The sequence below is a fragment of the Cottoperca gobio genome, chromosome 6 (genome assembly GCF_900634415.1).
Source record: "Cottoperca gobio chromosome 6, fCotGob3.1, whole genome shotgun sequence".
Lineage (NCBI taxonomy): Eukaryota > Metazoa > Chordata > Actinopteri > Perciformes > Bovichtidae > Cottoperca > Cottoperca gobio.
This window is the reverse complement of record NC_041360.1, coordinates 19196669-19218510: the sequence shown is the minus strand read 5'-3', so window position 1 is coordinate 19218510 and position 21842 is coordinate 19196669. Positions and strand designations below refer to the sequence as shown.

The 21842-nt window shown below is 43.9% G+C and overlaps 3 protein-coding genes across 5 annotated transcripts in view; 2 read left to right on the top strand and 1 right to left on the bottom strand.

The window, feature by feature from the left end:
* The first annotated feature begins 913 nt into the window (after nucleotides 1-913).
* Nucleotides 914-1877, top strand: LOC115009904 (protein Bouncer-like). The gene is made up of 2 exons (XM_029434209.1): nucleotides 914-993; nucleotides 1108-1877. Exons 1-2 carry the CDS (start codon nucleotides 971-973, stop codon nucleotides 1592-1594), a joined length of 510 nt encoding a protein of 169 aa, XP_029290069.1. The 5' UTR covers nucleotides 914-970; the 3' UTR covers nucleotides 1595-1877.
* On the top strand, nucleotides 1878-3299 carry bncr (bouncer). Of its 3 annotated transcripts, none has more exons than XM_029434211.1 (2): nucleotides 1878-2024; nucleotides 2633-3299. In XM_029434211.1, exons 1-2 carry the CDS (start codon nucleotides 2017-2019, stop codon nucleotides 3015-3017), a joined length of 393 nt encoding a protein of 130 aa, XP_029290071.1. In that variant the 5' UTR covers nucleotides 1878-2016; the 3' UTR covers nucleotides 3018-3299. The 3 variants fall into 3 exon arrangements, with proteins under 3 accessions (XP_029290071.1, XP_029290072.1, XP_029290070.1); XM_029434212.1 differs by having other exon boundaries at nucleotides 1885-1954; XM_029434210.1 differs by lacking the exon at nucleotides 1878-2024 and adding an exon at nucleotides 2198-2369.
* Nucleotides 3300-4059: 760 nt separating this feature from the next.
* Nucleotides 4060-21842, bottom strand: part of reln (reelin) — an 87186-nt gene continuing 69403 nt past the window's right edge. The window contains 33 exon segments of the mRNA XM_029433766.1: nucleotides 4060-5498; nucleotides 9217-9315; nucleotides 9772-9969; nucleotides 10143-10362; nucleotides 10659-10816; nucleotides 11005-11166; nucleotides 11405-11478; nucleotides 11581-11756; nucleotides 11854-12096; nucleotides 12189-12295; nucleotides 12393-12568; nucleotides 12800-12977; nucleotides 13188-13222; nucleotides 13224-13403; nucleotides 13554-13708; nucleotides 13834-14084; nucleotides 14694-14887; nucleotides 15590-15767; nucleotides 16046-16186; nucleotides 16359-16527; nucleotides 16792-17041; nucleotides 17216-17474; nucleotides 17581-17731; nucleotides 18189-18412; nucleotides 18567-18793; nucleotides 18904-19009; nucleotides 19163-19331; nucleotides 19459-19641; nucleotides 19746-19830; nucleotides 19971-20148; nucleotides 20255-20395; nucleotides 20511-20784; nucleotides 21638-21833. Of these exon segments, the coding sequence (XP_029289626.1) occupies nucleotides 5402-5498; nucleotides 9217-9315; nucleotides 9772-9969; nucleotides 10143-10362; nucleotides 10659-10816; nucleotides 11005-11166; nucleotides 11405-11478; nucleotides 11581-11756; nucleotides 11854-12096; nucleotides 12189-12295; nucleotides 12393-12568; nucleotides 12800-12977; nucleotides 13188-13222; nucleotides 13224-13403; nucleotides 13554-13708; nucleotides 13834-14084; nucleotides 14694-14887; nucleotides 15590-15767; nucleotides 16046-16186; nucleotides 16359-16527; nucleotides 16792-17041; nucleotides 17216-17474; nucleotides 17581-17731; nucleotides 18189-18412; nucleotides 18567-18793; nucleotides 18904-19009; nucleotides 19163-19331; nucleotides 19459-19641; nucleotides 19746-19830; nucleotides 19971-20148; nucleotides 20255-20395; nucleotides 20511-20784; nucleotides 21638-21833 (5634 nt within the window). The 3' untranslated portion in view covers nucleotides 4060-5401.

Sequence of the window (21842 nt, the reverse complement as noted above, 5' to 3'; positions counted from 1 at the left end):
CTCATCCCCTTTGTACTACTCACACTGATTGGATGTGTGGTAGCAATGGTAAGAATAGTTCTGCGTATTTGAATACACACGACTGCATCATAGGTTTATCTTTACGTGTTGTTGTGCTTCTCTCCAGGTAGTTTATATCAGAAGAAAGGCAAGGTAAGTTGGTTTCTGTGGTTTAAGCATCACTTTCAGATCAATTTTGTATCTTTTATGTCCTGTCACAATTAGTTTTTTTTGTTTCAGATTAGATGAGCTGCGTCATCATCTGATTCCTCTGTATAGCTACGACGCCACAGAGGAACAAGAAGAGTGGGATGACGCTAACAGGGAGGAGGAGGAGGGGCTGGCTGTGAGCAAACCACTAAAACTTTACTAACCGTTTTCCTTATACCTCCAATATATATCAACATTTCAATTTACCCACAATGTATTTCTTATTTTCAGGAACCTTTATACAAGAAGGGAAAGCTCTCCTTTTCATCGGAGTATGGAACAGTGAACAGAAAATCAAGAAAGAAAAAAGAATGTGGCCAATTAGGACGATTTCCCCCTTTATATTCTGCAATGCTTTACAAATATAGACCGGCCGCTTCATGAAGTTTAAAAACATGTGGTTGACATTCAACAGCTACTAGCATCACATCAGATACTTTGAATTACACTTGCATGTTCTATGCAGAGCAGCAGACAGCGGATGACTCTGTAATCCGATCTTTAGCCTCAGATAAGATTTTTAAAAAGTGTTTAAAAAGTGTTTTGAAAGATACATGTTCTTTATGAGCAATAAACTGAAAGCTAAAGCCACTGTTTTGTGTGTGTATTTCTAAAATGGTTCATGGAGTAACCTCAAAGAGCTTTAAAGACACACCTGTTTTTGCTTGGTAATCAGAGGGTTTGCTGATGTCTGGAGGTTCCTCAGGTTCCTCAGGTTGACACAACTTCACTCTTTCTGGAGGTTTTTACATACAGGAAGATGGGATCACAGACAAAGAGCAGGTGAACAAACAATTAAAACCCATAAAACTCCTAACTGATGAATGTGATTAATTAGATGAAAGTATGTTTCCAGTCTGTATTCTTCCTATTTCACTGTGTGTTGATTTACATTAGTCTGGACATCCATCTGTTGGGGCCACTCTGGATCCTGACCTCCGTCCTGCTGGCCACGGCTCTGGTCCTCCCCGCTGTGAGTCTGGACAGCCTGCTGTGTTACTACTGTCCTCTGCAGCACAAAGGCAAGTCCTGCCCCAACTTCACCAGCCAGTGTCTGCCCGATCAGCGCTGTTCCAGCTCCAGAGGACACTACGGCTCGCTCCACATCCTGTCTGCTCAGGGCTGCGTGGACACTGAACTGTGTGGCTCCCATGAAATCACCTCTTATCGGGGGGTCAAGTACAACGTCAGCCACACCTGCTGCTGCAAAGACAAATGCAACAGCCGACCAAAGTCTGACGTCAACCTGAAGATGCTACTGGGGATGCTCGCACACAAACTACATTGCCCTAACATGCTTAATGATCTTAGAGAGGAGTTTAGGGATTCATGTGCAAATTACACATCTTCAAAAAGATCCACACTTCCTGTCACTGCATCATAGAAGTGTTTGCAGGAGGCTCGGGAGAGGCCTGTTAGCCATAGGCACTTACCTGAGCCTCCAAAAGCTCACACATATTCGGTCAAATGTGTGTATTTTTGCTAAATGAATGTGTAAATAAGAAACAAAATGCAACGTCACCAGTGTTTTATGTGATTATATGTTTACTCCAGAGAGATAAGGGTGGACTTGTCAGCCATCCTCCTGGTATGATTGAGTAAATGCTGACATTATTTCTGTGGTTACTGTTGCATTCAGCAAAAATAAAAGAACCATGATTAAGCCACTTTGATTCAGTTCCTTTGCGTTGATTTGACGAGCAGGTGTGCTGGGAGGTGTGGCCTGTGCAGCAAGATCTCAGTGGTGAGAATATTTTATCAGGAGAAGGTCTGAAAGGTTTTGACTGGAATTACAATCTTTGAAAAATGTGCAGGTGAGTGTTCATATTACTGTTTTTATTTGTATTTTAAGTTGCACTGAAACACTTTCTGCCTTTACAGCCTTGAGCATTTAAAATGTGGCAATCAGTGGAGATCACTGGCACCTGTGCATAACAATGAAGGTTAAGCCATTTCAATAAGTACATTTTCTGAATTTGGCAAGAGATAAAAGATGATTTTAAATGTCCAAGTCAATATATTAGTCCTGTAAGGTTCTACAGAGCCAATTAAAACTAATGTATTACAGCTTTTGTGACTCTGAAGGAGCTTTGTCAAGTCTAAGATAATTACTCAAGTGATGTGATCTTGGCTCTGAGACCACAAATGTTCAACAGAAAGTATGTAAACTGGGGAAATGGAATATGAAATATTGGCATTCATGAGGCAGGAAGTGTGTAGATGAATTGCATTATGTGAAATGTAGGACCCGTTGTTTTTGGAACTTGCTGCATCCTGTTTATTCTCTTTCACAAGTGCTGTAACTTTATGGAAGTGCAATACTAAACTGCTGATGTACTCCTTTTTTAAGTTAGATTTGTTTTGATGCCCACAATATTAGATCATCTGGTCAATAAAATACCAAATGTCTCTCAACTTGCAGACCGAACATGTTGCAGCTCCTGCAAGTTGCTGTGTTGTGGCTCTACCTTCTCCTTCCCTCGCTGCTCTGTGACAACCTGCGCTGCTACTACAGCCCAATCCTGGAGAAGGACAAGAAATTTGAGTTCATTGTTACCGAGTGCCCTCCTGATGAGCTGTGCTTTAAGGGCGAAGGTCGCTATGGCAACTACAGCGCCCTGTCCGCCAGGGGCTGCATGCCGAAGAGGGACTGCAGCCAGGTACACAAGATCCGCATCCGGGGAACCCTCTACACCATGAGCTACGGCTGCTGTGATTGGCCGTTCTGTAACTCCTGCATCACCGCCAAACCCCTCTACGTCACAATGACACTTGTGGCTGTAGCGGTGATGGCCGGCAGCTTGTGACTGAAGACGCCTATGTGATGAGCATCTTTAGGGCTTCATGTCAAGGGGAAATGTTTTTATGGTTCAACAAGAGAACAGAGCATCTCTGCAGCCTCAGCATGGAGTAATGCAGAGAGCCTGCAGCAGTCTGTGGTGAACGCCCAGTCTGAAGACACTGTGTGCACCAAGGTGATGCCGGAGATTTCAACAATTCTTTTACAATATCTTAGCGACAAAAATCTGTTTTTTAATTTGTATGATTGCATATTTAAATAAATTATATTAAATGCTCTTTTGAATATCTTCAGGCACTTTTTCTTTCTCACACCAACACGCGCACACACACACCAGACATTATGACGATCGTCAACAAATGTTTCCATATCCTGAAATATACACTGAACAGAAATACAAACGCCACACTTGGAAGACTTTTTCTACGCACACAAAAGGCTTTTTTTTTTCTCAAATATTGTGTGTTTTTAAATTTTGTTATCTGTGTTGGAGATAATCCATCCACCTGCCAGGTGTGGTGTATCAAGATGCTGATTAAACAGCATGATTATTACACGGGTGTGTGTTGGGCTGATCACAATATAAGGCCACTCTAAAAAGGTTTTTGTCACAAGGACAGTTTGTGACAAACATCTGAAAGAAATAAGCCTTTTGTGTGCATAGAAAAATGTATTTTCTTTCTTCTCATAAAAAATGTGAGCACAATTAAGTATCAGCTGCTGCATTTATGTTCAGTGCAATTTATTAATCTGTCCTATTGTTCCATTGTTGTCCAAAAACTATTAAAAACACACCAATGAGACACTTTCTACTGGGTGACATGTTCCTGTAAATACTAGAGCACCAAATGTGTATTAATTCGCTGCTGTAAATAGTCACCAAATGCAGCAAAATGATGTACATCTTTGGTACGATGGGAACGGGCTGAGTGCCACAGGAAGGGAAGTCGGGAGTATTGAGAGACGGACCAATTCATTGTTGACAAGAAGTATGAAGAATATGCCAGGCTTATCTTTTAAGAAAGAAAGAGAGCATCTAAAACAATGTGTACAGTATGAGGTTTGGACAGTTCTTTATTTCCCTTTTATAAGGCTGCTGGGTCTCCCCATAGTGGATATACATATATATACAGGAGATTGCTATACTGGAGTTACACTGAGGGCAGAGGGTCCATATTACACAGACTTCAAAAAACAACACTAATAGAGCCTCACCTCCAGTTATCAGAAATCAGCAGAGAGAGGGTGGGGGGGGGGGGTGGGAAGGGGGGAAACAGCACATGAGAAGAGGGAAGAGAAAGAAGAGGGGAGATGATGCAGTCTGAGAGCCTGACTCGACTGCCTAATAACTTAACACTAGAAAATAACATACAGATTTCACGCACAGTGCATCTTAAATAGGTTACGTGAAGAACCATTTACCATAAATATCTGTATTTTCGGGAACCAACATATATAAAAAATGATTTAAAAAAAACAAACAAATCAATGTTCAGTCTTTAATTTTTTCTTGTTTTCTCCTTTTCCCGTCGTGCAAATCGTTCTTTCGTTCCTTCTTCCTGTGGAGGCCGGGCTTTTTTCCACCCTGCCCACATCCGTTCCAGATAAACGAGGAAAAGGAAACAGAACCCAGCACCCCCCCCCCTCCCCCCTCCCCCCTTAAAAGCATATGAATTAGTAGAAAACGAACGAACAAATGAACAGAACACCACAGTCAACTCATCACAAAAAGAACCCACAGACACACAGAACAGCAAGAACACAGTACTCTTTTTTTTTTTTTTTTTTTCTTTTTCTTTTTGAGCTTCATCGTTATTCCTCTTAATGGTCAGTATCATCGTTGTGGTCTTTCTACTGGCCTACTGGTTGGCGGCAGTGGAGTGGTCCTCCCCCCGACGGCTCAGTGGAACTGGGAGGCAACTCTCCAATCGGCTGGTCAGTTCAGCAGTGATATATTATCTCTCAATTTCACAGTGTGGTAGGAAAAGGAGGATGAGGAGAGGGAAGGGGAGTGATGGGGAGGTAAGCCAGAGGGAGGGTTATCGGAGGTGGGAACAGGAATCAGAGGAACCACATCAACAATTAGAAAACAACTAGAAACCCCGACCGTCCTGGGAAAAAAAGGAAACAAAAAGGCCGCTCCTTTCTTCTGAGTTTCATTCCCGCCGACCCGTGTGGTTGGGAAGGCCTTGATTGGCTGACGTAAGCTGATTGGATGGCCTGTGTTTGTGGCAGAGGGTAGGGAGAGATGGGTTAGGAAAGTCTAAGGCTGACTGGAATCCGCTGGTGGATTGGACTCGACAGGGCGATATGTCGTCGGGAGCAATAGGATGGGCGTGGCGGGTCAATGTGTGATTGGCAGGTCAGAGGGCGAATCCCGTCTTGGTGGGTTCAGGCACGCTGTTGCAGTGCCCTCCTCTTGCGGCTGTAGTAGTGACGCGTGCCGGTCTGTCTGGCAAAGTTCATCATGTAGTTTTGTTTACGGGTGCTGCAGGGATACAAAGACGGTGAAAGAGGGAGGAAAGAGGAGGTGTGTGAACATTAGTGACCGTGTAAAGGGCACTAAAAATCCACACATTCCCATGCACACACTCTCATCCATGCACCCAAACACACGGTTGATGGTTGAATGCAGCTTTCAAACTCACTCACGTCCATGTTCATGCTGGCATTTTTAATCATTCTCAGCCATAACCTCAAACACTCAACACCTGTATGGTTCTCATGGCTCGGAGAATGGGTGGCGCTACTCTACACAACTGGATTTGTTTACATTCTGCACAAATGAGATACAGCTAGATGGTGAACATGGCGGTAGAACTACATGTATCTAAGACCAAATATCACAGGACAAGACATGGAACATAGAGTCTACAAACATACTACCACAGATGCTAGGGGGGAACTCTGACACTGAGTGTTTGAGGTCAGAGTTAACAGCCGTCACTGGGAGAAAAGAAAAATAAGTAAATCAAGGCCATAAAAGTGCAGGGGTGTGAGTAGAGAAGGGGTGGTTTTGAAACTAAGAGACACAGAGAAAAGCTGCGGAAGATTGCTCTTGCTTAGCCTGTTCATTGCCTCTTCCATCCAGCAGGGCGTTGCCAGTGAGCCAGGAGTGCAGCCAGGGCAGGCAGGGGCCTCTGCGAAGCGGGGGGGATCAGGGGGGTGGGGGAGGGTACTGGTTGGTGTGTGTGTGTGTGTGTGTGTGTGTGTGTGTGCGTGCGTGTGTGCGTGTGTGTGTGTATGTGTGTGTGTGCGAAGGTTGATGCTGTGGAGGTGGAAGTGGGAAGGTGGATGGGAGGGATGGCTGGTAAACTGCATGTGTTTTAGAGTTTGTGTGTGTGGACTGATGTCTGGTCAGAAACCAGAGGGGAGTGAGGAGGGAGCTCCTGGCTCAGTCATGTTGTTGTTGTCCACAGAAAGACAGACAGCCATGAGTGACAAAGGGATGGAGAGCTGTCGCAACAGTCGATCCGTAAAGCCATGCAAGGATCTGGATGGAGAAGGTTAGTCAGATGAAACTCTCCCGCCAAATGGGCCTTCATTTGAGATTAATGATGCAAGATGCCCTGCATTGCAACGTATGTTGGTAAATGAATGAAAAAAGGCTTTGAGTGCTTGGGCTGGAGTGTGATAAATGCTGGACCCAAAAACGGCAATCTCTTTCAAGTAGGCATTGAATTGTGCGTGTGGGCTTGTAAATTAGCAGCTATGTCAAAAACACTACAACAGTTTGCAACAAAACAAACAGATATAGGTATAGTGATGGATTACATCACACATATACACACAAACACAGCACCATTGACATTTGTTTATGAATATTATTACATTAAAAATGCCTTGAGGATTGAACATTCAAAATCAACGCCATTCATCAGGAATTTGTTTTCATCTGTGTTGAATCCTTTTAGAGGATGCAATGTCAAAAATAACAAAGATTGCCACCACTCAAGATTCTACTGCTCTGTTTATGCCTCCTTTCACCGTGTTGTTGAGAATATTGTTTTGAGCTGTCTCTTAAGATCTGTGTTTTGGATCATTTTGTCAGCGAGCCTCCACCTGGACACTGTGAGCAGCTGGCCGGCCTGTTGTTGACCTGCCTGTGGCTTGAGTTAAGGCGAGGGCATGACTGTGATGATGATGAGGAGGGCTGGGTGTGTCAGTGAAAGTGTGGGAGAGTGTGCACAGTGTAACAGGGAGAAGAAAGGGTTGGGAGGAGGGTGAGGGAGGGGGCTGCATTCAGGAAGAGGCGGAGAACTTACCTCACACTACAGCCATGCCAGAGGGAGCAGAATATAGAAGAGAGCAGAGGTTAGAGTGCGAGAGGGGAGAAGCAGGAGGAGGGGACTGCTGTCTCGCAGAAAGGTCTGGGGGGGTAGGAACCCCAGCCTGGGGAGGCAGGGGCCCAAAGCAGGGAGAAGAGAGGAGAGAGAAGAGGCATAAAGATAGTCAGAGGTTCAAGGAAGAAGAAGTAATAGTGGGTGGGAAAGACGGAGTAAGAAAGTAGTTGATTGAGTGAGAAGACAGCAGAGAATTGTCACAAACATAAAGAGATAGTGTATCCACAGGTAGAAGAGAAGACAGAGAGCAAGATATACAGCAGTTATCCATCCGTTGCATGCCAGAATAGGAAGAGGAAAAGAGAACAAGGGAAAGAGCGAGAGGAAGGAAAGCAGGAGGAGGAGGAGGAGGAAGTAAGGTAGGATACGATACGGCACAAGCAAAGGAATGAGCAGGACCACATGATCAAACACGTCAGTGACATTAAGCAGCAGGGAGGAAAAGCGTGTGAAGCCAAGGAAAAGATTGAGCAGGAGTAGGAGTGAGAGGAAGAATATGTAAAGGAGTGGAGGAGTGGTGAACAGAGAGAAATAAACAACAGAGCAAAGTGTGAGGATCACAGTCAGTCTTTTCAGCAGACACTGTTGAAAACCGTGCGAGTGCAAGGAAGGGAGTGGGACAGGTCACGACCACGTAGACCAGGGACAGCTCAGGTTAGGCATAAATGTGTCCGTGTGTGTTTAGGTGTGTGTGTGCAAATTTGTATCAGCTGCACATGAAATATTAAGAGTGCCTCACGTGGTTGTTGTATGCAGCATTTGAAATGCATCGGGTACACATCTGAATGAACAATCAGCACCCACCTCAGAGGGAACATTGCTCTGATACCCACAGCTACATGCAGAAAATGAATTTGAAATGCTTTATGATATTGCAATGTTAAGAATATGCTAGCTGAGTATAGACCATGTTCATGATATCTTCAGTGCCCTGCAGAATCTCCAGCTTTGACACTTTGATTTAAAAACGGGCATTGTCTTCCACATAGAGAACATGTTTACTGATCCTGGTTACAGACTAAAATGCAATATAAATGTAAAAAGGGAAAGAAAGAGAGAATCAGTGAATCAGTGCAGGCAGGGTGTCTCAAAGCTCCATCAAATCAAATTTAGGATGAAGAAGGATTTTTTATTCCCAGTAGAATGAAATGCAGGACCATTTGTGCACATGAAATGAATGTAAAAATGAAAACAACAATAGACCAGTCAGATTTTGGGCCTGTCTGACAACGCTGACTTCACAGAAGGCCAAAGACACGGTAATAGATGTGAAGCCACCGTCACAGTTTCTGTATTGTATATAGTATGATCTTGGTTGAGCACTCTTTGTCAGGCCTTATACCAGTAGGGGGCAGGCCGGCTAACTGCAAATGAGTGAATACTGTAAATTATGAATGAATATATGAATGGGTGCTTCACATCTAATGAGTGCTTCAGTACAAAAACAAATGGCAACATTTTAAAGAATGTTTTCAGGACTTCAATGGTTAAGTTTAAGTATATTCGCGACCTTTTAAAGTTGATATACTTTTAAGACACTTCAGTGAAAAAATACATATATTTTTGACATTATATGGGAGATGCATGGGTTCTACGAGACACTGAAAATATGATGATCCTGACAGCAGGAGTTGATCTGTCGTACACTGAACAGCCATCCACAAACACAACTCTAAGTAAAGCACACTGAAGTCATTTTCTACTCTGCTTGCCTGACACAGAACTGCTGAGAGGTTGGTTGTAGGTGGTGAGCAGCACACGTATAGATGTGCTTACAGTATATGTGTGTTTATACTGTATCCCTGGGTTTCTTTTGGGGGCCAGTCTGGGGTGCCGGGGGCCGGCTGGGAATTGGGTACTCACAGAACTACTTCCACATGGTCCAACGCCCACTGGTCATGTCCTGCACCGTCGTGGCGCGGCTGCCACCATCGCAGCATCACCCCTTTAACTCTCGCCTCTCTGGAGAGACCATGGGAGACATTGTAGAGTCAGTGAGGGATCAATGATTATAGCTGCTTCAAAGTTTAAAAGTTGAAACTTTATTAATCCCTAATAAATCATTTAAAATTATTTATAGGTCAGTTATGAACTTTGAGGTTGTGAAAAATCTTGCTTTGTCTTTTTAGTTATCTCTTTCAAACTATATAATGTTTACAAATGCAGATTTGATGGAAAGTAGTCAAACAAAAAAGACAAATTACTTTTTTACAAATATACCTGAAGCTCACTTACGAGCTGGTGGTTTATTAGAAAGTAACTCCGATAGATTTGATTGATAACTAACATTTATAACATCCATGAAGCATCAGTAAAAGATTAATTAACATTAATAAAGCCATTGTTTACAACATATACAAACTTTCTATCTGGTGCCTTGTGGTATGTTTAAACTAAGTGTCTCTGTGTGTCACTCACAGTGGTATATTGTAGGAGACTCTCTGGGCCTTTATGAAGTCTTTGGGCTGGTGCTGGGCGATTACGTGCCAGCTGACTCCATTGTTGACGCTGTATTGCAGCAGCACAGCCCGGTCAACTGTGTCGGCCTGATCCAGAGCTATGTTACAGCTGTCTGTCTGTGCCACGCTGCCGATCTGCAGCACAAACATGATCTTACTGTAGGGAAACAGAGACAGAAGGAAAAAGAGAGAAGGTTGGAGAAAGGAAACAGTTAAGGTTGATAATACAGATCCTGATGTGGGGGAAACCAATCTGTGGTAGCTATAAGGTAAGTAGGTGTACATTTGCATAGTTAGTTCATGTACAGTATGTTGTGGCAGTACCTGTACCTAGCTCTAGTGAGGTCCAGTGGTTTGGTAACTGCCTGCCTCATCTTACAGCCATTGAAGTAGAGTGAGTCTCCGTGTGCATGTGGTGAGAGCTGCCCACAGCCGCTGCCCACTCCACCCCCCTGGATCAACTGCCAGCTCTCCAGAGACACACTGCCTGACTCAAAGTTGTCCTTGATGGAGCTGGGCAGGTCATTGTTGGAGAGGGAGCAGTCGTCGCCTGTAGAGATGAGAGGAAGCAGAGGGGAGGTGATGAAATTGGATGAAAGGAAGATGACATGACAGTCGATGGTGGGGTTGACAAGGCCTTGCTCTCAGCGACTGACTGGAAACTGTGTTCAAGACATTTCTTCAGAAAAGCTGTCCACATCACAAGGACACATTTTGTTGAGCTTTGTTCACTTGGCATCATTTCACTAAAACTCTACCAATCATCATCAATCTCTACAGTACCAATAAGAAAACAATGTGTGTATCTAGCAGTTTGAACATAATAATAGGCTGTTTGCGGCCCACCATGGTGTCCCTCATCACAGATGCAGACCACTCCACTTGTACAGTAGCCGTGGCCGCTGCAGAGTCCCGGGCATTCCTCGCCGATGTAAACACTGTCCACTCCCCAGCTCTGCCGCTCTCCTGTCCCCTCCTTTTGAATCCAGCGGAACTGGGTAGCCCTGGAAATATACAACAAATCACAAAAGGCTTACAATGCTTCAACTGACAACAAGAAGAACTGCTGCCTGTTATTCTGCTGATATGTATAAAAAATATGAATTCAAACCAAAAATGCAACAGTGTGATGTCATGATATGTCCCACAGCTAACCACATACAATATACAATACAATATTTGTGTGCTCTACCCAGAGGAGACGTGGTCTGGCAGCTGGACAGTGACCCTGGTCCATGTTGAACTGTTGACTGGACTGTAGATTGTGGACTCGTGGAACTGGAAGGGAGAGCAGCCCACGTTGTTAACTGAGGAGGGAAGGCACTCTGACTGTACCAGCTGCCATGAGTCAGACCTAAAGGGAGAGAGTGAGAGCTGAAAACTGTCCATGTAAAAATACATTCTATGAAAGAAAATACAAGTAATAAGTGTAAATGGCAAATAGTGAGTGTAGAGTCAGGCTATTGGAAAAGGAAAAATACACCATAAAAGAAAATGAGCCTGGACCTGCAAAGTATTTATATTTTAATCTGTTATTTTATAACTGTGTGAAACAGTTTTCCTTTATTAGGGCCTCTCTTTGTCTTTCTTACCTTGCATCCTTCCTGTACTGCAGCAGGACAGAATGATGGTCTTCGCAAGTGTCTGCCTCACAACCGACAACAATCTGCATCAAGACAAATGTACAGTAAATGACTAAAGCCTCCATATACAAGACAACTGACAGCTTTTAATATAACAGATGTGTGGCTCTCTTGCAGTATTGTACTTTAAACTGTAGAATATATCCAGGCTGCACTATGAGTTCTCGTGTGGCCAGGATGTTGTGTGTGTTGTCTTGGTTCTTGTTTGGCCAGTACAGGTGGAAGGAGGGGTTTCCACAGAAGCCAGCTGTGCGCACAGCGTTAGGATAGAAACTCCAGCTTTCCTCATGTGAAACACCCTCTGGTGAAAGGCAAAGACATAAAAAGAGAAGAATGAATGAATTTGTCATGACAGATGATATGTCAGGCTCTGATTATATCAACATAAAAAAACTCACCATCATCAAAGGTGTCAAGCAGAGTGGGTGGGTTGATGTCTGACCCCCCCACCAAGATGTTGTCTATGGCCCACTGGGCTCTCTCCAGGCTGGGGGTGGCGAAGCCAGAGGAAATGGTAAATGGTTGCCACCAGCGGAGACGAGTAGCATTGGTCAGAGCTCCCTCTGGGAGGACGATGTAATCTCTCCTCACTGACACATACTTCAGATAGTCCATCTCATGCAGCAGTGTCCAGAACACGCCTGAGGAGCAGATATGGAAAGAATCAGAAAATGAAAGAAGAGAAAGAAATCATAAACAGACAAAGATACACAATGCACTGTTGCTAGAGCACCTCCATCAGTAGAGTAGTCCAGCAGCACGCCCTCTTTGCGACAAGTTGGACGGTGGCACATGGTCATGTTATCTTCACTTCCAATCCTGGCCCAGTACTCTACAAATCTATCAAAAACACAGTTCAAAATGCACTTAGAGCAGCACAATATTTCAAGATAAACAGAAAACTTCTTGATGGCGTTGACAGAAGTTTATTACTAACTTTGCTCCACGGAGGTCCATATCTGCAGTGACAGCCTGTCTGGAATCAGCCCCTCCAAAGTACAGAGCTGTCCCCTCTACCAACACACCACAGTCTGTACACGGCCTACCGCCCTCCAGCACCTGCCACTGAGGGCCTGCTGACCCCTCCCAGTCAAAGCGCTCCTTCAAAGATGCCTAAGGAAAAAAGAGACACATACTGTATCTGAATCATGGACCATCTTGGACAGCTGAATTCTACTTGTCTTTTTCCTTTGTAATAATTGTTTTAGCTGAGTGAGAGCCAGATTATACTTCAGCTTTCCTACAATTTAAGTTAGACTTTTAAAGATTTGAAATTTAACACCAGTTTTACACATCTGAATCTGTGTGATAACCTAACCCTAACCCTAACCCTAACCCTGCTACCTTTAGAGCAGTGCTGGCATAGCAGTTTGGTCCAGTGAATCCTGGGTCACACAGACAGCGCTGATCCAGACAATCTCCATGTCCCCCGCAGTGTCCGCCACACGCTGGCCCGATGTAAAAGTTCTCCACACCCCACTGAATGTCCGAGTGCTGCTGGAAAAACCGGAACCGCACCGCACTGAGAAAAAGACAAGATAGGTTAGTTAGACAACATGAATACTTTTTTCATAATTTAAATGACAATGGTTTTAATCATTTATATGATGACAATAATTTAATCTATCAATAATTTAGGTCAAGTATGCTTTGATGGTACAATTAAATATGAAGCAGTACTGCATGTTTTGTCAGAAGCATGTGAAAATAGATACGAGGTAGGACGACTCACGTGTCAGCCAGGCTGTCAGGCAGGGGATAGACTGCCTCTCTTCCAGCCTTCAGCAGAGAAGAACACTGACGGCTGGGACACCTGACCTCCACAGCGGGGGTCAGCAGGCAGGCACTGGGGCACCATGTACTTCCAGGTGACTCCAAAGTCCACTGAATACTGAACATGAATTTGTCGGTCTGCATGACGCTCTGGCACACTGCAGCCTACTGCAATCTAAATCAAAACACAGATATTGACAAGGTCACCATCCTACAAATAAGGTGCTTCTGACTTAAATTCATACAAAAGTGCAATACGTTGCAGTACAATGAACTTGATACACTAAAGGACTTCGTACAACACAAATAAGTGTAATTAGGTTACCTTGAACTGCATGACCCAGCCCTTATCAGGAATAATGTCATGTGTGACAGCATACACTTCTCTCCCATCAGCATTGCCACACACCATCACTCCATCAGGAGAGCTGCAGAAACGCTGCACTGAGCAGTCCTCTGAGAACAACCAATGATCGCTCACTGAGAACAAAGAAAGAAAGAGAAGCACAAATTAAATAGTTATAAAACCGAGAGGCTGTGTTTAGTGATACAAACAATGTGACATTACTGTAAATTCTTAAATTGAGGCATTGTTTCAGAAATACCAATAGGTGTTTCTTCCTGCTCGCTCTGCTGCTCTATCCTTCCTGATGTCCCATCAGCAGGAGCTCTTTCATGATTGGGCAGTGCCACCCCTCCAAATGTGTCAGATATCTGCGCACGTGGGTCTGAGCCTGCGATGAGGACGTTATCCAGAGCCCAGTCACTGTGATCTGCTCCATCATGTTGTGGCTGCCACCAGCGCACACGCACTCCTTCCTGACGGGCAGCAGGGGGCAGCAGCACATTCACAAACCTGAACACAGACACAAATATGTCAAGATCATTTACAATGCTACTTCTCCACCATTGGAAGAGCAAATGTGCAGAACCTCTCGATCTGTTCTAAACTCAGACTTAAACATCCCACCGAGACGGACTGCCTTTGCACAATCTGCTCTTTCATTTACGGCCATTAAGCATTCATTGGAATATGCTTCCAGCTGAGCCAATTATTTTCCCCATGGTGCAAAAAAAAAGGTTATTAAGCGACTAGTCTTATCGACATTCATTTGACGGTGATTCAGGTGTTTTCAATTGTAATGAAGTGTGATTTTATAGTTGTACTGGATGAATATGCTGGTTGTTGATGGGTGCTTGTAGATTTGTCTGTATAGTTGTTAGTGTGATATAGACTATGTAATGGTGTTGCATGTAAATGAATGTGTTTAGTTTCTTTGTTCTGTGCGTACCTGCCCAGGGAATGCAGATTAGTTTATAGCTCAAACTGGCATAAATCATCTCTTCTTCTTTTACAATTGAAGTTTCTCTGCATGGTCCTTGTTTAATAAAGACTAATAATAATACCTCGTTCTGTGCAGGTAGTTATGTCCATGAGTTGTTGGTAAAAAAAAAAGAAACTCACCCAGGCTTGGTGTATAGATCATAGAAGATCTCCGTCAGTAGGTGCCAGTTGATTCCTCCATTCAAACTGTACTCCAGAAGCACGCCCTGGTTACGGTTGTTAGGTGGGATCATGCAGCCGTACATGAAGTAAAACTGGATGAACTCAGCGTTGGTCAGGTTAAGGTCTACTGTCACCAGCTGACGGCTGCAACTCTGCGCACAGACACATAGAGCAATGTAGAGTCAATCAGGGCCCCAGCTAGTACAGGCCTACAGAGAACATTACTGACATATAAGCAGAATAATAAAACTGACTTAGGTAAAGTTTGAACTTTAACCAAAGTAGTAATTAATCTTGATACGGTTCTCTGAAGACGTTTCTCTGGCAGTGTGTCCGTCCACATTAAGATCAGCCTGTCAATAGTTATCAATTTACAACACAAGTGCTGCGGGAAAGGTTAAGCTGACATGAGGACTGACAGCTTCTTACTTTATGTTTTTTTATTTAATAGATTGAAACTCAAAGCAGCGTCTTTCAGATACTCTCTGTATCATCTGTTTGCCCCATTGAATCAGCACATGTCAGTGCTTTTGTATGCTTTATTGCAGAATCCTTACCTAGCATGGATTGGAAGGTGGGTTAATAGATAGCTAATATTCACATGAAGATATCATTAACCAGTAGAGATCAAAATCACTAGAAGAAAAAAGAAAAAAGACTCGAATAAAAGAAAAAAAAGAAACCTGTGCATATAGTGAATGCCCCAGAGGATGTGTGAAATCTGTATTTCAAAATACAAATGCATTTATCCTCCACCAAACTCTGGTTGTGGAGTATTTTATGATAGAAATGTTGTAAGAAAGTTAAACAATTAATACAAAAACAATCAGAAAAACGAGGGTAGAGGTATTTACCCCACTGAAGTGCAGAGCAGCTCCAGAGGCCACGGCTCCACACACAGTGCTGAGTTTCCCACCGGTGAGACTGTGCCAGTGGCTGAGCGAGGGAGCTCGACTGAAGCTGTCCTTCAGCTGGTGGGGCAGAGGAGCCACAGGCTCATCACAGTACTCTCCACCCCACTCTGGGTCACACCTGGGGAGGAGGGTGAAGTCACATACAAATAATCAGATATAAAGACAAACTGACCATCAAGTTAAAGGTGTAGTAACACAAACATACTGGATACAGTACTACGTGATCAAACAATATTCCACCTACAACATTCTGTAAGCACATACATTAACTTACAAAAAAACATTGCCACAATGTTATACAAAGCTTAAGAAAATAAGGTATTTAAATTGAAAGTGTGTATTTCACTTTAACACCTTGCAGACACTATATACACACATGAGGCTGCTGTTACTTACACACAGGAGCTCTGCTGGCAGCGTCCGTGTCCAGAGCACATATCTGGGCAGCCATCTCCAATGTAGAGATTATCCATAGCCCAAGTCTGCTGCTTGTCAAAGGGAGCCTGCTGGAACCAACGGAACCTCGTGGCTGGAGACCTAAAGACATAAATAAAACTCACTGATACATCCCAGGTTATCAGATTAAGTTGAAATATATTATAGACAGTAGCAAGGAATTCAATTGCTGACATGGCACTTTATGCTTATGTCATGAGTATATTGCAGAACCAGGCAAAGCTACAAAAGTTGAGTTCAGGGCAGTGCTGACCTGGCATATGATGGGATAGGCAGGGTAACACGGCCCCACTTGTTATAAATGTCAGAAACCAGCAGCCTCTGCAGGGTGTAGGAAGTGCAGTCAGGGCTTGTAGGCAGACAGTCTCTCACCAGTGGCTGCCAGGTCAGACCCAGATCCAGAGAGTACTCCAACTCTACGGCTGCAGAAGAGAAACACAATTGTCCATATTATGTATTTTCAGGAAACTGCATAAACAATTTCTATAATAAAACTTGACGATCTTAAAACTAAATACAAAATGTCAGGGACTTCTTAACTTAACCGTATTTCACTAAAGATGTTTTAGTGAGAAACAAGTAGAAAATGTTCAAATCACAGACGTGGGAACTTACAATAATTGTCAATTGCAGCCTTATGTAGTATTGACAGTATTCAGAATTATTCAAACTGTCTTATAGCTTACAGTAGCAGGAGTTGGTGACAGAGCAGGAAGCAGAAAAGTCAAACTGGATGAAGGCGTCTTGACCCAAACTGATGTCAGTGGTTACAGCATAGCGAGTGTTGGACTTCTCTATGAATGCAAACGCAGGACCATCAGAGCCACAAACAGGCATTCGGGTTCCTCCAGGGTGGAGAAGCCATGAGCGCCCGTCGATTGAGGAGAAATCATCTTCCAAAGGACCCCAGCCACTGGCACTGCCACCTACTACCACCTAGTGAATAGAAGATAAATGTTTGCATCGTTCATTTGTCAGAGGAAGGAAGAAAACAAAAGTTTGGATGGATAACAGCCATGGTGTTTCAATGCATGAATGAGAATGATTAAAATAGTTAATACATTAATGGATGGAAGGATGGATGATTGGATGGATCCTCACTTACTGTACCTGGTCAATGACCCATGGACTGTAAAAGTGTCCATTTTCAGAGGGCTGCCACCAGCGGAGGCGAGTGGAAGACATGCGGGCACGCAGCGGGATCTCCAGGGCCACCAGGCGAGCCTGATTACTGTTGTTGCTGAAGAGAAATTCCTGCAGGAGTCCCCAGGTAAGACCTCCGTCCACAGAGAACTGCAGTAAAACTGGCTGAGAGCGAGGGTCTGGAGCTGCCTTACCACAGCCAAGACGTATGAAGAACTGAACAAACCTGCAGAGTACTAGACATTAACACATAATGTTATAACTACTATAATATATGCATGAAGTTGGTAAGTGCTTTTCTTTGTTGTTTGTTTGTGTGACTGTAGCTATACCTGGCATTAGCCAGGTCCATGTCATTGGTGACCAACATGCGCAGGCCGTCCTCACTGAAGAAGAGATGGTTCCCGCTCGACATTATACCACACTTTCTGGATGGTTTACCACCGCTCAGTAGTCTGAAACGCTCAGCATCCACAGCTCCCCCTAGAGACACAAGGACATACACAAACACACACAAAGAAAGCAACAAAACAGTAAACACACAATCATAAATCCATCATATGCTGTATTAACACAACAGGAAATTTACTGAGCCCTAACCAAAATAATTTTATAAAATGCTTTTAAAAAAATAAATAAAAGCATTTTGCTGAAGGAGATCCTAGTCTTAACTCTAGATACATATTAAAAATCAAATGTATTTTAAGGGCATAATACTAAATGGGAAGAATTTAGCCTGGAATTATAGCAGCCTACACCACATGCATTTTCAGTAAAACAAAGTAATAATAGATGTTAATGTGAACATGCAATGACCACTTGATCATTCTCAGTGAAATAATTGACCAGAAAATCCTTCACATATAAATAATCCTTTCAAATGCCCCATTAATAAACTGCCTACTTCCTGATGGCCTTTTGTGTCTGTATGTTGGTGTACCTTCAAAGTCCTCCTTAAGGAAGTCAGGGTGGGGCGAGTCAGGCACAGAGCAGTCGGATCCAGAGAAGCCGGAGTCGCACATACAGTGGCTGCCACCCACACAAGTACCGTGACCATTGCACATGTCCTGACACTGTGGGCCAATGTAGATGTTGTCTAATGCCCATGTTGGAGGAGCAGAACCAGTTGAAAAGAAACCCTGATACCAACGGAACCTCACTGACCTGTAGCGAGGTCAAAATGCAAGAATTAGAGAGTGAGAGAGACGGACAGATGCTATCAACAAATATTATCTTGTAAACATAATAAAGCAATTTGAAAACGTTTCCCCTTGTTTTCTTTCATGTATGTGCTGTACAGGATGTATCCGGTCCTTACCCGCAGAGACGAAGCTTGCCAAAGTGAATGACCTCTCTCCTCCAGCCCTGAGTTGTACCAGGGAAATAGATGCTAGCAGGGTGGAGCTCTGTGGAGCACAGCGAGGAGGGGTGGGGCCCACCGGCACACAGGGGCACCAAAAGGTGCCACGTGGCACCAAAATCCCGTGAGAACTCAAGACGCACTGGGTGGGCAGAGGAGCTCTCAGCTGTGCAGCCCACATTAATCTGGAGAGATACACAACGTCAGTGAAGATGACGAGCCATGATTTATGTTTTGAATGAGTAAGTGTTATTATTGTTGCTTTGGAAAAGTCATCTATCAGCCCAAACTGTACCTCAAACTGGATGATAGTGTTCTCATTTACGTCAATGTCCCGGGTGGTAATAGAGTGCTCTCCCAGCTCGCTGGAGACAAACACCATGGCGGACTCATCCTCCTCCCTGCACCATTCACACAAACACAAACACAAAGATTAGTCAATGGCATAAACATCTTTTTGTAGATGTTTTTATCACTATTGCTGATAGACAATATCAAATCAGAAACACTGCCAAGACAGGGTCATTGTCAACATTCAAAAATATTTTTCTTACAGTCCAGTCTTCTGGTAGGGGCAGTAGAGGCCAGTGTTCCCCCCAGGGAAGAACAGCCAGTTGGACTCATTGGGGCCTTCCTCAAAGCTGTCGATCACCACCGGTGGGTTGTGTAAGGAGCTGCCATCAATGATGAGATCATCTATAACCCACACCTCCTCCTTCTTACCTGAAGGGTATAATATTGCAGATTGTTACAGACTGATTCTACTGGTTCAGGAAGCATGGAGACAAGTGAATGTGAAGAAACGTAAAGATTAAAATTCATCGTGCATCCACACAATGTGTCCACGCACCGCTGTTGTAAGGCTGCCAGAGTCTGAAGCGGGTGGCGTTGGTCTGAGCGCTGGCTGGCAGCGGCAGGTGGAGGAACAGAGTGTCTGTTGAAGCCGGGAAGTAAAACTCATCCAGCATCAGCCAGCTGATTCCTCCGTTTACAGAGTACTGCAGCAGCACTGAATGGGAGCGCTCCGGGACACCTATAAAAGCCCACAAGATAAACTATTACGACAACACCTGGAGAAGAAACAATGTCACTATCAAAAATAATGATATACCAAGAAGAACAAAAGTTATGTATTACCTTTTGTTATGAATTTGAAGGAGAACTGGATGTAGAGAGTGTTGCTACAGTCCAGATCCCGTGACACTAGCATTCGCAGGCCATCCTGCAATCCAACAGACAAGGATTACTTTGTTTTTCAGTTAAAAAGAGTCAGTGACCTAAAGATATCACGTGGAGTCTGTGTGATTTCACTGCATTATTATTGCTCTGGATGTTTTTCTGCATGCTGTTTGGGAACCATACCCCTTTGAAGATAAGGGCAGTGCCAGATTTAAGAGGCTCTCCACTCAGGGTTCCCCTCTCTGCTCCGTACACCTCAGGCCACGTCTCCTGCTGCAGGTTCTCATTAAAGTCCTCTCTCAGTACAGATGGCAGGGGGGCCAAAGGCACACAGTGTGCACCTCCATAACCTTTGTCACACCTGTGAGTGAATGGGAGAAAAGGTAAGGGTAAGTAACATTGACACGTAGGCAGAATATATGTGTAAAAAGGACCAATCAGATGTCATAAAAGCCTATTTTACTTACATACAGCGTCCATTGTCACACAGACCATGTCCAGAGCACATCCAGGGGCAGCCTGGGGCAAGTAACAAGTTATCTAGAGCCCATCCTTCTGCACCTGGGGTGAAATGGGTTTGGATCCAACGGAACCGAGTTCTGGGGGAACTGAAGAATTCAGAAGAAAGTTATAAAGAAAAGTAGTGTGAGGAGTTTATGCACTTTCACTTTTCAATATACCAATACTTTCTACTCTGGGTACAAAAGTAAATAAAACACATACTTAGCAGCACTGGGCAGGTAGACAGTGATCCTTCTCCAGTGTTTGTACTGGGTCGAGGTATAGATGGAACTCTGAGTATAACCAGCGCAGCCAATGGCTGGGGGCACACACTCTGGAGTGATGAGAGACCAGTGATGGCCGCAGTCTGTCGAGTACTCCAGTCGCACACCATGGGAGAAAGAAGTGGACTTACTGCAGCCCATACTCAGTTCAAATTGCAGGAATGACGAGCCTGACACTTCAAAGTCCCAGCTCTCTGCATATCTGGGCTTCTCTGCAGACACAGTATAAAAGCAACGTCACATTTTTAGTATTTACTGTAAACAATATTTTCTTCGACAGCGCCAATTTCTTTGGTCCCTCCCTAACTGCGATGAATAAGGATCCAAGGTCTATTACATATGTTGATCATAAAAAAGACACATGTTGCTAATTTCCACTTCAATGCTACATGAGTAAATACAGGTCCAAATGCAAATAAAGTCCTAAAAATATAATATATAGGAGTTATGTGTGAAATGTGTGCATGTTTCAGAGCAAATGAGAACAGCCATGGAGTCTGACAATCAGTGCTTTATGTGTGTACACAGGGACACAAGAGCTTTATGTTTATAGATGTGTTGCCAAATTGATCTGGCTTTGCACGCTTAATGAATGGTCCCTGTTGTAATGTAATATTTGTGCAAAGTAAATCCGCTCACAGCTTGATGCAAGCATAAATAACAGGCTGGATGTTCATTCAGGTTTGCTCTCATTAATAATGCAGGACCCACGGTGCCACAGTAAATGGGTGATTCAATTTCTGCCTTTTGTGTGGGTAATACCGGGATGTCAATACACAGCCATGTGTGTGGTTTGTTGAGTATGTGAATACATGTGTCACTTAACTAGATGTTTAGTATTTTATTTTTTCATCATGCAAAGTCCAGCTGTCCAGCTGTTTTGCTGCAACATCCTGCTTCACATTCAGTTCAACACATTCACATTGGGCTGCTCATTCAAACACGACAGCTTCACCTAAGCAGTTGGGTGTTAAGTATCGGAATTACAACTGACAACCCTGTAGTCATAAGCCCTCTTCTCAATAAGTTTGTGTTTATGAACAGTAATGTGTTTGCGTGACTCACTATCAATGGCCTCGGAGTTGAAGGTAAGTGCTGTGTCCAGGGACAAACAGTCGACAGTCACCTCCCCACCCTGAATGCGGTACCAGTTGTGTCTGAGAGGCGTCGTGCCATCGAACTTGTCATGGAAACCTGTTCTGGAGCTGTCGTTCATACCAATCAAGACATCATCCAAAGCCCACTGGGCAGAGTGTTTTCCCTACGAGGA

What these genes read in the sequence shown, in the direction of transcription:
- LOC115009904 (XM_029434209.1), top strand. Translation starts at nt 971, where the DNA reads ATGGGATCACAGACAAAGAGCAG. An exon ending in GGATCACAGACAAAGAGCAG is followed by an intron (nt 994 to 1,107) that starts GTGAACAAACAA and finishes GATTTACATTAG; the next exon opens with TCTGGACATCCATCTGTTGG.